The following is a 17,324-nucleotide window of genomic DNA, read 5'->3' as shown; positions in this document are numbered from 1 at the left end:
GCAAACAAGTATTATCGGTGCATGGCGCCACCTACTGTATTGGCTGTATATCAGCCTACTATTCTGTAGTATGAATTCATTACACTTTGTGAAAAAATTGCACCCATTAAAAACTCACCACTATTCCACTAATTTGGTAATCTGTTCCTACTCCAGGCCAGCAGCCTTGGAGGACGGGACACTATCATTCAAAACATCTTGTAACTCTTCTGCAGTAAAATCTCATTCACCCAAATCAAAAAAAATGTATTGGTCACATGCACGCACATATTTAGCAAATGTTATTGCAAGTGTAGCGAAATGCTTGTGTTCCTAGCTCCAACAGTGCAGTAATATCTAACAATTCAGAACAATACACACAAATCTAAAAGTAAATAATTGGATTCAAGAAATATATAAAAATTAGATTGAGCAATGTCGGAGAGCCATTGACTAAAATACAGTAGAATAGTATAAACATGTGAGATAACTAAAGTAGTATGTAAACATTATTAAAGTGACTAGTGTTCCATTATTAAAGTGACTAGTGTTCCATTATTAAAGTGACTAGTGTTCCATTATTAAAGTGACTAGTGTTCCATTATTAAAGTGGCCAGTGATTCCAAGTCTATGTATATTGGGCAGCAGCCTCTAAGGTACAATGTTGCGTAACTGGGTGGAAGCTCACTAGTCATGGCTTTTTAACAGTCTGATGGCAATGAGATAGAAGCTGTTTTTCAGTCTCTCGGTCTCAGCTTTGATGCACCTGTACTGACTTCGCCTTCTGGATGATAGAGGGGTGAACAAGCCGTGGCTCGGGTGGTTGTTGTCCTTGATCTTTTTGGCCTTCCAGTGACAATTGGGTGCTGTAGGTGTCCTGGAGGGCAGGTAGTTTGCCCCTGGTGACCGCACCACCCTCTGGAGAGCCCTGCGGTTGCGGGCGGTGCAGTTGCTGTACCAGGCGGTGATACAGCCCGACAGGATGCTCTCAATTTTGCATCTGTAAACGTTTGTCAGGGTTTTAGGGGCCAAGGCAAATTTATTCAGCATCCTGAGGTTGAAGAGGCGCTGTTGCGCCTTCTTCATCACACTGTCTGTGTGGTTGGACCATTTCAGATCGTCAGTGATGTCTATGCAGAGGAACTTGAAGCTATCCACTTTCTCTACTGCAGTCCAGTCGATGTGGATAGGGGCGTGCTCCCTCTGTTGTTCCCTGAAGTCCATGATCCGATCCTTTGTTTTGTTGATTTTGAGTGAGAGATTATTTTCCTGGCACCACTCTCTCGTCATTGTTGGTAAGCAGGTCTACTACTGTTGTGTCGTCTGCAAACTTGATGATTGAGTTGGAGGTGTGCGTGGCCACGCAGTCATGGGTGAACAGGGAGTACAGGAGGGGTCTGCATTCAACATTCTTACATAGATATTCCTCTTATCCAGATGGGATAGGGCAGTGCGCAAAGCGATGGAGATTGCATCGTCTGTGGATCTGGGGCGGTAAGCAAATTGAAGTTGACCTAGGGTGTCAGGTAAGGTAGAGCTGATATGATCCTTAACTAGCCTCTCAAAGCACTTCATGATGACAGAAGTGAGTGCTACAGGGCATTTAGTTCAGTTAGCTTTGCTTTCTTGGGTACAGGAACAATGGTGGACATCTTGAAGCAAGTGGGGACAGCAGACTGGGATAGGGAGAGATTGAATATGTCCTTAAACCCTCCAGCCAGCTGGTTTGTGCATGCTCTGAGGACGCGGCTAGTGATGCCGACTGGGCCAGCAGCCTAGCGAGGGTTAACATGCTTAAATGTCTTACGTCGTCCATGGAGAAGGAGAGCCCACAGTCCTTGGTAGTGGGCCGCGTCAGTGACACTGTATTATCCTCAAAGTGGGCGAAGAAGGTGTTTAGCTTGTCCAGGAGCAAGACGTCAATGTGCGCGACGTGGCTGGTTTTCCCTTTGTAATTCGTGATTGTCTGTAGACCCTGCCACATATGTCTTGTGTCTGAGCTGTTGAATTGCGACTCCACTGTCTCTGTGCTGATGTTTTAACTATTTGTTTGCCTTACTGAGGGAATAACTACACTGTTTGTATTCGGCCACATTCCCAGTCACCTTGCCGTGGTTAAATGTGATGGTTCGCACTTTCAGTTTTCCATGAATGCTGCCATCTATCCACGGTTTCTGGTTTGGGTAGGTTTTAATAGTCACCGTGTGTACAACCTCTCCTATACACTTCCTGGTGAACTCAGTCACCATATCCGTGTATTCGTCGATGTTATTCTCAGAGGCTACCTGGAACATATCCCAGTCCGCGTGATCAAAACAGTCTAAACAATCACCCAAGTAGTTCTCTGCAGCTGACACCACAACATCCATCCTCTGTGATATAAGTTCCATTGCTGAGGTACAACTGACATCCATGGCCATCAATGTCAAAAAAACAACCTTACTGAAGCATGTGTTATTCCTATCACTCTCTATTGGCCTCGGCCTCCTCACAGGTACCCTCTTAGGATCCCTCACCCTGGACCCATCTTCCTCTAATACTCTCTTTACTGCCTCAGAATAGCACATCTTCTGCCATACTCTGATCCTGGCAACCTCAACCTGCCGTTCACCAGACCCCTCTGATCTCCAGCACCATGTGTACCACTACAGTTAATACACAACCTTTTCCACCGATACTTCACATTCCTTTGTCTCATGTCCTCCTGCACACTCCTTACATCCAGGAATCTCCCTCCTACACACTACTGCTACATAAGCCATAAGCTTGACACCTAAAACACGTTAGTGGACTTTAACTGGTGAAGACTCTGCATCAAAGATCAGTAGTACACACATTGTTTTCTCTGTTTCACCACCTCTCCACAGGTCTGAGTCGCACCAAATGGCGTCACAAACACTGGGAATCTTCAACTTCAGTTGACCCTCAACACTTTATGCCACTCCAGTTATCACTCCTTTCAACGGCGCCCTGCTCTGGAGAGGAAAGCAGGTCACACTTATTTCCTCCAGTCGCGTGGTGCGGAGGGCATAAACGTTTTAAAAAATCTACACGATTCCACTTTGAGTCACTTTCAACAACCTAACAATCCCCAACCTCTTTTCCACCCATCGTGACACCACATACGGATCAGCAAGAAGGCAAGAATCCATTCTCCCACTGGGCCAAAATCATCTTCATCACCATCGGGGGAAGGCTGAAACTCTACGGTTTTCACAGCACCTGCCACTTCAGTTAATTCATTCTCATTCTCCACCTCCAAGTCCAACAACAATTCGGACATAAACCTACCCGTCATCTTGGTACCCCAAAAAACTCTTCCAGAGATTCAGCTGGAAAAAAATGTGTGGCGATGTTCCCCTAATTATGTTGGCGCTCCCTGCTGGCCATAAACGTGAAATACAAAAATAGAGTAAGGTAACCCTGTAGCTGGTTTGAGACATGACCACTCACCTAAAATAGTGTCATTAGTCAAAGAAGGAAAAACACAGAATATTAAAATATCCAACATGTACAGTTTGATTCCTGTCCTATCTACCCATCATTTAGATTTACTGTAAAACATATTATTCATATTTTATAAACATATTACAGGATTTTATAAACATACTACAGGATTCTTCAGTTGGAATGTAATCTTCATTGATTCCTAACCAGTCCCGTGGTTTCACTTGCAATTATTTTTTATTCCTTTCATTCTATAAATGAATTTACAATAGTGCTGTACAAGAATGCCTGTTCTTCCAGATCCAATGTACACTCCCCATATAGGCCTACGCCAATCACATCTTATCTGTGAAGTGGATTCATGTGATCGTCTGAACAGCTTGTATTTATGCAGAGACTTGAGGGATATGATTGTGACACATTTTTCCAGTTTGATCTTCAGTGACAGGTGTAGGCTTATTTGTCCAGGCAGAAATGACTGAAAGTAGCCTCAACATGGTGAGACCTGGAAAAACTTGCCCCGAAACGAGTGAGATGGAGGAGGACATTTGTCTATGGCCTATGCTCCTTTTATTGGAGCCAAGGCCTTAGATCAGATAAGTCAAGTACTCTTTTATTTTTTTTTAGTATTTTTTCTCCCCAATTTCGAACTTCTCTCATCACTGCAACTCCGCAATGGACTCTGGAGAGGCGAAGGTGGAGTCATGTGTTCTCCGAAACATGACCCGCCTAACCGCTCTCCTTAACACCCGCCAGCTTAACTCAGAAGCCAGCCGCACCAATGTGTCGGAGGAAACCGTTCAACTGGCGACAGGGGAGTCACTATAGCACAATGAGCCAAGTAGAGCCCAACCGCTACTCGGGAGGTCCGGAAATATTGTTTTGACCAAAAAAATGAGCTGAATTTTGCAAATGTATTATATTAATCTGCCCCTGTCTTGTCTGAAAAAGTGTTATGAATGCTATGGTTTGAGCCCTGGTGGTCTATGGGCGTATTCCTCTGCCCAGGCGTTGCTGAAGCATGCCAGATCTTACAACGCCTGGATAAGTATTTTAGTATAAGCTAACCACATCATATGTTATATCAATCTGTCAGTCGATGGTTGACGCATGCAACGTCTGAGCAGGGGAACGCAACGTGTGTCACAAGACTGGGTTAGCCTGCTGTAGACATTTACTTTGTGGGCTAGTCTTCAGGCCTCAGTTAAAAGACAATCACATGAGCTAAGTTCATTGAACAACCTCCACTAAAATTACAATTGATAGCCTTCGAGACATACGGGACAGATAAAATTTGATTTGATTTGAGTTAGAATAGGATAATTTTAAAAAACATGACACTGATGCTGAGGTTAATTGGTAAGCTGTAACAGACTATTTGAGGTCCTGCTGCTCACAAACATATTTCAGAGGCTCTGTAAGTGCAGCCTTTCCCCTACTAAAATCAAACATCAACTATGATGATGAAACTTCATCTGAGGTACTTGGAAGAAAATATGCCCTATAGACCTTCAGCTCTCAGCATTGTAGTTGTTGGCTGCTGATAAGAAGAAGCATGCACTTGGATGCTAGCTCCAAGTAGACTTTTGATTTGCCAAAGTAAACCTACAGAAGAGGTAAACCAATCACTCAGCCACTTTGCCTGTGTCAAGCTCATTATACTCCAAAAACTCAGGAGACACATATCAATAGAGACTGTGTCCAGCTGTTGCATACTTTACCCTGCACCTTACGGACTGCTGCCCTATGTACATAGTAAATGACCACTGGTCACTTTAACAATGTTTGCATACTATTTATATATCTACTAATGTACTACATTTGTGATTCTTTGTTTTACTTTGTATTATTGTGTGCTTGTTTGACATTTACTGCATTGATTGATAGGAACTAGAACATAAGCATTTCACTGCACCCGCCATAACACCTGCTAAACTGCGTACGTGACCAAAAGACTTTGATTTGATCACCCTATATCACTACCGTGATCATTGCTATTATATTGCCCTTGTTCTACTTACCCAGAGTCCGATAAACCCGTGGATAGAATTGTTATGTCTCTGTGCAGTATAAAGTAAGTTAGCTCTAGTTAGCGCAATGACTGGAAGTCTATGGGTACAGAGACATACGGGTACAGAGACATACGGGTACGGGTACAGAGACATACGGGTACGGGTACAGAGACATACGAGTACAGAGACGTACGGGTACAGAGACATACGAGTACGGGTACAGAGACATACGGGTACGGGTACAGAGACATACGGGTACGGGTACATACGGGTACGGGTACAGAGACATACGGGTACAGAGACATACGGGTACAGAGACATACGGGTATGGGTACAGAGACATAAAAATGGTAGCCATGAGTTCATCAGACTCTGGGTAAGTAGAACAAAAGGCCCGAATCTCGCAGTATCCCTTTAAAGGTCCAATGCAGATCTCAATATCAGATCCTTTCAGGGTAATAATTAAGTACCATACTGTGATTTTTATTTTTTTATAAAGTGGTATATTTTTTTAATAATAATACATTCTTAGAAAAGAGCCATTTATCAAGCAATCATTTTTCTAGGACAGTCTAGGGCAAGTTTGAGTGGCGAGGGTAAAACTGAATGTGCAGTTATTGGCAGAGAGGTTTGGAACTCTCTTTCTTATTGGTTTATTAACTCATTTACTGCATGGTGATGTCACCATGGTAGGCCAAAATTCCCTGACACCAAAACAGGAACAAATTTCAAACGTTTCTTTCGTACAGCTCTTACAATAAAAATTATTGTATTATCATAATTTTCACAATTTCACAGTATTATTCCAACCTCAGGGTGGAAATATATATATATATAACACAGGAAATCACATTTGTGTTTCCACTGGGCCTTTAACACTTTCTGTCTATTTCACCCAGCCAAATGTTGCAATGCAAAGGTAATTCTGTTTTAGTTTGTTTAAGCATCGCTTGACATGGAAAAGAATAAAGAAATAATAAATGAAAATCATTCCAGAATGTATTTTATTGTTCTCTGCCCCATCCCACCCCTAATCCCTGTTGCTGCACTCATTCAATACAAGGATATGGTGCTGATTCCATTTGACAACAGATTAAATAAAGTTACAATTCATCTCACTACACCCAAAAAAATCCATTCAAACCACTGCTTAAATATGCTTATGTCTAGTTGTTCTTAATATGTACATCCACATAGTAATAATTTGGGACTGAAATTAACTCAAAAGCCTATACATTTGTACTACATAAACCCACATTTTCACAGTCCATTTTGTTTTAACCTCCGTCAATGAGTGGAGCTTGTCGATCTCGACTACATGAAAAAGCCTTGCAGTATGACGGTTGACGGTGTTGGTATACCAGGGGTGTATTCATTAGTCGGATTCCGTTGCAAAACGTTTTGCCTTGCATGGAAAGCGTTTACTATTTACTCTAGGAACCAAATGGAAGCAAACAGAACAAATGGAACGGGGAGGGGCCTACCTGAATTTGTCCAATAAAACTCTAGTTTTTGTTGAAAAAGTGTTTTACGTTTTGATTAAGCTGTTTTTGTTGGAAAAGGTTTTGCAACAGACAAAACGTTTTTACACCCCTGTTGACTGCCTTAAGAGCCCAGAACTCATTTTGAAGTCTCCTGTAACAACGGTCCCAGCAATGCAGGGCACACTGCATGCAATGCCCTTATTTGAGGTCGGTATGTTCTTACCAGGCAAATTCTCTGAGCACAACATGGAGAAAAACTTAAAGATTGCATCATTTTTTTGTAATGTTTTGATAGGCCTACAAAAGAAAGAGGAGCATGCAGGCTATGTTGACTGTCTGTTGCTGGCGTTTCAAGATAAGAGATGAGGCTGATTTGGTTTTAGCTCTACATTGAAAAAAAATAATACAGATGTATTGTCACATATACCGAGTACTGTCGGTGAAATGTGTTGTTTCACAGGGTCAGCCATAGTAGTACGGCGCCCCTGGAGTAAATTAGGGTTAAGTGCCTTGCTCAAGGGCACATCAACAGATTTTTCACCTTGTCGGCTCAGGTATTCAAACCAGCAACCTTTCGGTTACTGGCCCAACACACTGCTAGGCTTCCCTGGAGTAGCAAACAGAACTTGGTCAGTGGGGGTCCAAAGAGCTAAGTTGATACTTCCTTCCTGACCCACGGTCAGTAACTTGTTTGGTTGGTTTGAGTCTGTTTTGTGGTTGGATGGGGGTGAAGGGGAGTGAATGACAAATGTTAAATGAGGACTGATGTTACTGAGAAACGTTTATTCGGTGGTAGTGTTTCACATGGAGATGTTTTCGTACAGGTCTTCGATCTTCTCCTTGAAAAACTCCCTCAGCTCGGGTCTCTTCGCTTTTAGTGTGGGAGTCAACAGGCCATTCTGTATGGAGAACTGCTCGTTGTGGATGTGGATGTTTTTCACCTTGGAACAGACAGAATACATTAGAATGTAGACAGGATCCTTTGCCAGGTCACGTGTGCATATCAGCTATTTGTCATCATCGTCTAGGTATTCACTTTCAGAGAGTTGTCATTTGCCCTCACCAATGAACACCTTACAATTGACACACACACACCTGCTCAAACGAGTGGAGGCCACTGGCCTTGCCCAGTCTCTGCAAGTCTTCCATGATGGCTTTCTTCAGGACCTTTACATACACACACACACAAGACAAGACACCATACCATGACTCTAAGACAATACCATGTGTTGTGTTATGTCGATCTATTCAACAACTCAAAGGGTTCAACAAGGTGCCCTTTCCTTCTCTTCAATCAGTTTACTCAGGGTCTGAGGATCTGAGGATCTTTCTCTAAAAGCGCAGTACCTAGACATGAATGTTGTGCAACAGGAATCCTTTCTTTTGATTACGTCAATCTATTCACATCTATGCACATAGTTGATTATTTCAAGCCTCTCCTCATGGCAACAAACAGAATGAAAACACCATTGAATGTAAAGATGGGATTGAAATCACATACAGTATTTTTACAGAGGTCCCGATAGCTCCCCTCCATGCCTTTCTTCAGGGCCCATGCAGGCATTGTCTCTGGGTCAGGAACAACTATGGCAACCAGACAGGACTAGAAGAGAAACACACAAGTAACCTTTAGAAATGAGAAATAATCAAATGTTCTCTGTATTTTTCTCTCTCTCTTTCTCTCTCTCTCAATAGGCCTAAGTAGGTAAGTAAGTATGTGTCTATCCGTCACGACTTCCACCGAAGGTGTCTCCCCTCCCTGTTCGGTTGGTGCTCGGCAGTCGTCGTCGTCGCCGGCCTGCCACCTGCCACCGATCCATTTTTCCTTTTCGTTTGTGTCTGTCTGTTATTGTTATCACCTGTGTCCTATTAGTTAATTTCGGTGGGTTTATTAACCTCCGCTGCCTGTTAGTCTTTGTGTGGGATTGATTGTGCTTGTTAGGGGTGCGTGTTTGCGCCACAGGGTTTTTTTCCTCTCAGTCGTTGTACTGTGGGTACTATATTTAGGAGTAGAGGTTTCTCCTCTGTGTGTTTCATGATTTTCCCCGCCTGTTGTTGGTGGGTTGGGACTGTGCAAACTGGAATTCCTTGCTCTCCTGCTCCTGACTCCTGCATCTACCTCTTCTTATGAGGCACCTAACACTATCTATGAAAATATCTGTACATAAACAGTATCCAGCATAAACTGTGGTTTTAACCCATTACAGTCTAAGCCGGGGGAGAGGGGGGTTCGACTAAGCTATATGGAATTGTTTAATAAGGTCATACCAAGGATCATTTAGCTATTTGATTTTAAATTTTAAGAGCCGTTGAAGTATGAAAAGAATATCTACAAAAATTATTTGATGAAAAAAAAATGTTGGCCTGACTGTTATTAGTCCATATAAACACATTGATTAACAGATTCACTACATGGAACAGATAGTCCCAAAATAATCTCAAGGAAATTTGTTCTGAAGTGTCCTATATCTGAGAGATTTAAGAAAGAGAAAAGGTTTATATGTATTTTTTTTACATGTATTTAACCCCTTATTTTTGGAATAAATTGTCCCTATATGTGCATTGAACAAAAATATAAACGCAACATGCAACAACTTCACAGATTTTACTGAGCAACAGTCAATTGAAATAAATTCATTAGTCCCTAATGTCACATGACTGGGAATACAGATATGCATCTGTTGGTCACAGATACCTTTTAAAAAATGTGCCTTATGCAGCGCCACAGATCTCCTTTGCATAGAGTTGTTCAAGCTGTTGATTGTGGCCTGTGGAATGTTGTCCGGCTCCTCTTCAATGGCTGGATATTGCCGGGATCTGGAACACGCTGTCGTACACGTTGATCCAGAGCATCCCAAACATGCTCAACGGGTGACATACAGTGGGGAGAACAAGTATTTGATACTCTGCCGATTTTGCAGGTTTTCCTACTTACAAAGCATGTAGAGGTCTGTACTTTTTATCATAGGTACACTTCAACTGTGAGAGACGGAATCTAAAACAAAAATCCAGAAAATCACATTGAATGATTTTTAAGTAATTAATTTGCATTTTATTGCATGACATAAGTATTTGATCACCTACCAACCAGTAAGAATTCCGGCTCTCACAGACCTGTTCGTTTTTCTTTAAGAAGCCCTCCTGTTCTCCACTCATTACCTGTATTAACTGCACCTGTTTGAACTCATTACCTGTATAAAAGACACCTGTCCACACACTCAATCAAACAGACTCCAACCTCTCCACAATGGCCAAGACCAGAGAGCTGTGTAAGGACATCAGGGGTAAAATTGTAGACCTGCACAAGGCTGGGATGGGCTACAGGACAATAGGCAAGCAGCTTGGTGAGAAGGCAACAACTGTTGGCGCAATTATTAGAAAATGGAAGAAGTTCAAGATGACGGTCAATCACCCTCGGTCTGGGGCTCCATGCAAGATCTCACCTCGTGGGGCATCAGTGATCATGAGGAAGGTGAGGGATCAGCCCAGAACTACACGGCAGGATCTGGTCAATGACCTGAAGAGAGCTGGGACCACAGTCTCAAAGAAAACCATTAGTAACACATTACGCCGTCATGGATTAAAATCCTGCAGCGCACGCAAGGTCCCCCTGCTCAAGCCAGCGCATGTCCAGGCCCGTCTGAAGTTTGCCAATGACCATCTGGATGATCCAGAAGAGGAATGGGAGAAGGTTGGGGATGCTTTTCTGCAAAGGGGACAGGATGACTGCGCCGTATTGAGGGGAGGATGGATGTGGCCATGTATTGCGAGATCTTGGCCAACAACCTCCATCCCTCAGTAAGAGCATTGAAGACGGGTTGTGGCTGGGTCTTCCAGCATGACAACGACCCGAAACACACAGCCAGGGCAACTAAGGAGTGGCTCCGTAAGAAGTATCTCAAGGTCCTGGAGTGGCCTAGCCAGTCTCCAGACCTGAACCCAATAGAAAATCTTTGGAGGGAGCTGAAAGTCCGTATTGCCCAGCGACAGCCCCGAAACCTGAAGGATCTGGAGAAGGTCTGTATGGAGGAGTGGGCCAAAATCCCTGCTGCAGTGTGTGCAAACCTGGTTAAGAACTAAAGGAAACGTATGATCTCTGTAATTGCAAACAAAGGTTTCTGTACCAAATATTAAGTTCTGCTTTTCTGATGTATCAAATAATTATGTCATGCAATAAAATGAAAAATAATTACTTAAAAAACCTGCAAAATCGGCAGTGTATCAAATACTTGTTCTCCCCATTGTATCTGGTGAGTATGCAGGCCATGGAAGAACTGGGACATTTTCAGCTTCCAGGAATTGTGTACAGATCCTTGCAACATGGTCCCGTGCATTATCATGCTGAAACATGAGGTGATGGTGGTGGATGAATGGCATTACAATGGGCCTCAGGATCTTGTCACGGTATCTCTGTGCATTCAAATTGCCATCGATAAATGCAATTGTGTTCGTTGTCCGTAGCTTATGCCTGCCCATACCATAACCCCACCGCCATCATTGGGCACTCTGTTCACAATGTTGACATCAGCAAACCGCTCGTCCACACAACGCTATACAGGTGGTCTGCGGTTGTGAGGCTGGTTGGATGAACTGCTAAATTATCTAACGCAAAATTGGAGGCGGCTTAAGGTAGAGAAATTAACAATCAATTCTCTGGTTACATCTCTGTTGGAAATTCCTGCAGTCAGCATGCCAATTGCACACTCCCTCAAAACTTGAGACATCTTTGGCATTGTGTTGTCTAACAAAACTGCACATTTTACAGTTGCCTTTTATTGTCCCCAGCACAAGGTGCACCTGTGTAATAATCATGCTGTTTAATCAGCTTCTTCATATGTCACACCTGTCAGTTGTAATGGATTATCTTGGCAAAGGAAAAATGCTCACTAACAGGGATGTAAACAAATCTGTGCACAACATTTTTGACAAATACATTTGCATAAGGACAATTTCAGGGATTTTTTATTTCAGCTCATAAAACATGGGACCAACACTTTACATGTTGCGTTCATAATTTTGTTCAGTATACTTCCATTACATTTTTTCAACTGGTACGGGGGACCTTCAGACGGGTCTTGTGTGGCCTGTGGGCATCCTAGAGCAAAACAACATATTTGTGTTTGTGAGAGTCTCACCTTTCAACAGAGGGGTCATATTAGTGTGTTGTCCAAACTGTTTTGATGCTACAGACAGAAGTTAGCAGATCGGTTGTACTGACTTCAGACTAGTCCCAAGACGCTCGTGGGGGTCGTAGAGCAAAACGGAAAACACTGTTGTGTTCGGGAGAGTCTCATCTTTCCATAGAGGGGTAATACTGGTCAAACCATTCAGACACTACAGACCATTTTGGGTAACACTTTACTTTAAACCCAGCGTTATAAGACGTTATGACACGGTCATAACCATGTCATAACAGCTGACATAACTTGCCATAACACTGTCATGACCCATATTTACACTTATTGTGACATATATTGTGTTATTTTATGGCTGATTATGACACCTACATAACACCTGTTATGATACCTACATTTTATGACCTCATAGTCTGTTACAGCTTACCAATTAACCTCAGTATCAGTGTCATGTTTTTTTAATGATCATACTCTAACTCAAAGGCTATCAATTGTCATTTTAGTCAAGGAGGTTCAGTGAACTTCGCTCATGTGATTTATGACACTGCCAAGATGCATTATGACCATCATAATCATGTAAGCCAGATAGGCCTATCATGTACATGACCTTATATCAGTCAAAAAGAGGGTTTCTTGTACCTGAAATCTGCTCCTGCATTCATCCTAGTCATAAGCAACAGAGGTGCATGTTTTGTGGGTTTTGACACTCTTTTGTAGGTGTCATAACCAGTGATAAAACAATGCAATATAGACCATATTATGACTTATGACAAGTTATGTCAGCTGTTATGACATATTATGACATGGTTATGACTGTATCATATTGTGTTATGACACTGGGTGTCAAGTAAAGTGTTATCCAATTTTGTGAGAAGACACATTTTCGGGATGCCTCACGGTCTGACAAACATCGCTTGCCACCTTTCATCGCAGATGCAGAAGTGCGTACGCAGTGAATTGATGAAAAAAAATGATTTCTAGCCTAAACTGACAGATTTTTATAGGGCTAATGTCTAGCTGTGTTCCAGTGGTTCTGCCCAACTTTAATGATAATGGCCAAACAACTCTTACCATCGGCTGTCATGTGATAACAACCAAGTGGTTAGGGAGATCACCTGTAGGCTGTCACCATGGACGTAGAGCTGGGTCACAGGCTCACAGCGGATGTAAATGTTCTCTATCTTCTCAGGGGAGATGTACTCTCCCTGGGCCAGCTTAAAGATGTGCTTCTTCCTGTCAATGATCTTCAGTGTACCGTTCTGAGGAGCGGAGGGCAGACATCAAAAATAGACCCATACCTTACATTTTAATTGAAATAGTTGTGAATGTCAAGTTAGGATTTGGCCCTAGTATTGAGGGTATATAACACAAGGAAGGCAAATAGATGTTTGAGGAAATGTATTTTCAAGGGAAGGGTCATAAACAAGCATGTGTACGTACAGGTAACCATCTCCCTATGTCTCCGGTGTGGAGCCAACCGTCTGTGTCCAGGGTTTCAGCAGTCCTCTCAGGGTCTTTGAGGTAGCCCTTGAAAACATTGGGTCCTTTCACACACACCTAATGGATGATCAGAGAGAGGGAGACAGCCACAGAGTGAGAATTAAAGAGAATGTGTTCAGCACCTAACTATCACATCGACTAATGCTTACATAGCCTCAGTGATCAACTGTCTGGGACCATGTTCAAATAGGGATTACCCTAAAATGTCCTTGATGCTTTATTGAACTCACCTCTCCTTCTCCCTTGCGTGCAAAGTAGTTCTTCTCAGCCACATCCACCAGCTTGATGAGGTTACATGGCAATGGTGCCCCCACATGACCTAGAGTTAGCCATCAAACCATGGAGAAGTATGAGAAAAAAATCTAGTGTACAGACAGCTGTGGAGTCACATCTTCATTTGGTGGATTGAAGTCATTCGATAGTAAATTGGCTGCCACCAAAAAGTATACATTTATACAGTCAGGCCAAAACTCCAATGTGAAGCTGAAAATACTGAAATATAGAATCAAACCAGTAGGGGGAGCAGTTGAATAATATTTTAATTTGACGCAATACAAATGTTCCTTAATCATGACTATATTACCTTTACAACTCAAATGTGCATATTTTAGTGGAAATACGCAAAAAAATTCTATTGTTTGACAATCAGGCCTGCACAATAGATAGAGAAGTCATACCTTTCTCCATACTTGCTAAACTTAAAAACATTGCAAGGCACAAAGCCAAAGCCCAATTCTAGGGTGTGTGAAGATCTGAAATTGTTATTCCCCACTGAGATCCCTGAATGTCATCCACACATTCAGTTGTGTCTGATTCCAAACCAACAGCAGGCTGCCCCACTGCCCAGGAACTGTAAGAGCACAGGGCCTTATTAAGAGAGTGTACTGATCAGGGTTGCCATGTCCATGGTTTTCGTAAAAATTGAAGTCCTTTGAAAACAATGTCGCAGGGGGAAATGTATTGGTTGCGGGTTGCAGGTTTTTGCGCTACTTCTAAGTAGCACTGCCGCTGCCATGGTATTTTAATGGTATTTCCATTTTTTGTGTATTTTTTTAATATATTTATTTCACTGTGACCTGCTGCTATTGATAATCAGGTAGTAAGGCAGGCTGTTGCTGAGAGAGTGGTAGGGAGGGAGGGATCGAGGGATGGGGAGGGCCGTGTGTTGAGAGAGCGCTGCAGCAGGCAGCTGAGTCACAAGTGAGAGGAGAGCAGCACTTCATGACAAGTCATGTGAGGACAACAAACGAATAACAGCACTAGCTAGATCCAAATAGTTTTTATAGTGTCAAAGAGTATAATGCGCAGGGCCTATAGAAGTCCAGAGTAGCTTACAAACACTTGATCCAGATCACAAAAAAATATATTTTATTGGGAACATTGCCCTGTGTAGGGTGCTGTTTTTCAGATGGGACGTTAAATTGGTTTCCTGACTTTCTGTGGTCACTAAAGATACTATGGCACTACTCGTAAGAGTAGGGGTGATAACCCTGGTGTTCTGGCTAAATTCCCAATCTAACACTCATACTATCATAACCACCTAATCATCCCCAGCTTCCAATTGGGTCATTCATTCCCCCTCCTCTCCCCTGTAACTATTCCCCAGGTCGTTGCTGTAAATGAGAATGTGTTCTCAGTCAATTTGCCTTTTTTACCAGTTGTATCTAGATTGTCATTATGGAGACACCTATTTAACAACTCCTCTCTTGCTGAAAAAAACAACAACATTTTGGCCTAGTTTCAGGCCTTGTGGGTGGGTTTTGAGTGGTCCTTGGGCTGGAAATTTATGCTAGACCTGGCAAAGTCTGCATCATGAAATAATATGTAATAAGTAATGACATTTCCAGGAAGACAGGAGATTATGGCTGCATTCCAAATCACACCTTATTCCTTATATAGTGCACAGCTTTTGACCAGGACCCATAGGGGACCCTATTCCCATAGTGCTCTGGTCAAAAGTAGTGCACTATATAGGAAATAGGGTGCCATTTGGGACATTCAGTGGGCTGATGGGTGGGTCAGGTGTTAGAGCATCCATTCAAATGTACTGCAGCTTAATATATTTCCTGTGTAACCTTTGGCCGTGGCTGTTTCACCGAGACAATAAAGTGTCTGTTACATGCTTGGGTTGAAATACTGCAACTGCCAGTGTTTTGTAGCACAGCAGAGTACGTGGGTAAATACTGGCGGTGATCCAAAGGTTGTTGACCCAACTAAAATTAAGCCTCCCGACTAGTTGCCCCTATTCTCACACATTACAGAGGGGAAATGGTTGTGGCCCTGCAACGTGCAGCCAGCCGGAAGCCACAGAGCTAAAAACAGTGAGAACCTCAAAGCTTGTGTTTGTTTGTTTGAGTCTGAAGCTGAAAGCACGTACGTGTGGCGGAGGAAAGAGTTCGCTTCAGCTGTAGTGTTCACAGTAAAATATTATCCTTCCGCTGAAAGCAAGTGACACTGACTCATAACCCCATCTCCTCAGGACATGGAGGGCCTTGTTGATGTTGGCATCAGTCAGCAGCAGCTATACTCAGTCACACTATAATGTGTCCCCAATACACAGCGTGTTATCTCTGTGGGCTTGTGTTTCCACCGTTGTAAAACCTCTTAGACTTTCACCCCAGTGGTGAAGTATAATGTTTTTAAACAGGCATGGGCTAGAGCCGACTGTACTCTGATGTCATAAAGGTACTCTTGCTCCCTGGCCTAATGTAGGGGTGGGTCCCAAATGGCTCCCTATGTATAGTGCACCACTTGGGTGTACTGGGAGTGGAACAGCTGTTGACCGGTTGAAGTGGAGTAGAAGAGGAGCCAAGTAAAAGAGGAGAAGAAAGGAGAAGAGAAGAGAGGAGAAGAAGAGAAGAGAGGAGAAGGGAGAAGAAGAGAGGAGAAGAGAGGAGATGAGAAGAAAGGAGTGGGAGAGAGAGGAGAAGGGAAGAGCGTTGAGGAGAGGGGCGAGGAGAGATAAGCTCACCTGAGGTCCAGTCTCCAGGAGTGGTGAAAGTACAACCAGCAGTACACTCTGTCTGGCCATACGCCTCATACACCTACAGACAGCCAGGACAGACAGGATGTTAGCAGGATGTGATATGATCAGTCTGATGGTTTGTCTGTGTGACCTCGTATCCATGTGTGCTTGTGGCTTCATGCGTTTGTGTGTTTGTCAACACATGTGCGTGTGTGTGTGCATGTGTATGCTTATGCATGCAGCTGCATGTGTGTGTTTATCCACGCATGTGTGTGTGTGTGTGTTTGTGTGCGCGCATTCACGTGTGCATCACTTACCTGACAACCCAGTGCAGCCCTGAGAAACCCCAGTACAGTGGGGGAGGCCGGCGCAGCTCCAGTTACAATCATGCGTAACCTCCCACCCAGGCTGGCCTGCCAACAGAACACAATACTATTACACAACCCAAACTCCCACAACACACCAGGAATGCAGTCTGTGTTGTTGAAATACAGTGCATCCTGCCTGCCTAGCAACACTTCCACAGATCACAGTGCATATTCCCATTTTATTGCCTGTACACACACAGCAAATCAAATCAAAGTTTATTTGTCACGTGCGCCGAATACAACAGGTGTAGTAGACCTTACAGTGAAATGCTTACATACAGGCCCTAACCAACAGTGTGATTTTTAAGTAAAAAATAGGTATTAGGTGAACAATGGATAAGTAAAGAAATAAAAACAACAGTGAAAAATAACCGAAGCGAGGCTATAAACAGGCACCGGTAAGTCAGGCTAATTGCGGTAGTATGTACATGTAG

The 17,324-nt window shown here is 43.1% G+C and overlaps 1 protein-coding gene across 2 annotated transcripts in view; it reads right to left on the bottom strand.

The window, feature by feature from the left end:
* Nucleotides 1-6,424: 6,424 nt before the first annotated feature.
* LOC139418032 (long-chain-fatty-acid--CoA ligase 6-like) overlaps nucleotides 6,425-17,324 on the bottom strand; it is a 91,860-nt gene continuing 80,960 nt past the window's right edge. For both annotated transcript variants that reach the window (XM_071167129.1, XM_071167128.1), the window contains exons 14-21: nucleotides 16,840-16,935; nucleotides 16,529-16,601; nucleotides 13,788-13,876; nucleotides 13,498-13,614; nucleotides 13,173-13,316; nucleotides 8,424-8,525; nucleotides 8,018-8,089; nucleotides 6,425-7,863 (exon numbers count right to left, since the gene is read on the bottom strand). In XM_071167129.1, coding sequence (XP_071023230.1) covers nucleotides 7,723-7,863; nucleotides 8,018-8,089; nucleotides 8,424-8,525; nucleotides 13,173-13,316; nucleotides 13,498-13,614; nucleotides 13,788-13,876; nucleotides 16,529-16,601; nucleotides 16,840-16,935 — 834 coding nt within the window. In that variant the 3' untranslated portion in view covers nucleotides 6,425-7,722. The remainder of the gene's footprint in view (nucleotides 7,864-8,017; nucleotides 8,090-8,423; nucleotides 8,526-13,172; nucleotides 13,317-13,497; nucleotides 13,615-13,787; nucleotides 13,877-16,528; nucleotides 16,602-16,839; nucleotides 16,936-17,324) is intronic.

This window comes from Oncorhynchus clarkii, chromosome 10 (genome assembly GCF_045791955.1).
Source record: "Oncorhynchus clarkii lewisi isolate Uvic-CL-2024 chromosome 10, UVic_Ocla_1.0, whole genome shotgun sequence".
In the NCBI taxonomy this organism is placed as follows: domain Eukaryota; kingdom Metazoa; phylum Chordata; class Actinopteri; order Salmoniformes; family Salmonidae; genus Oncorhynchus; species Oncorhynchus clarkii.
The sequence above is the reverse complement of the archived record's forward strand: the minus strand, read 5'-3'. Positions and strand labels throughout refer to the sequence as shown.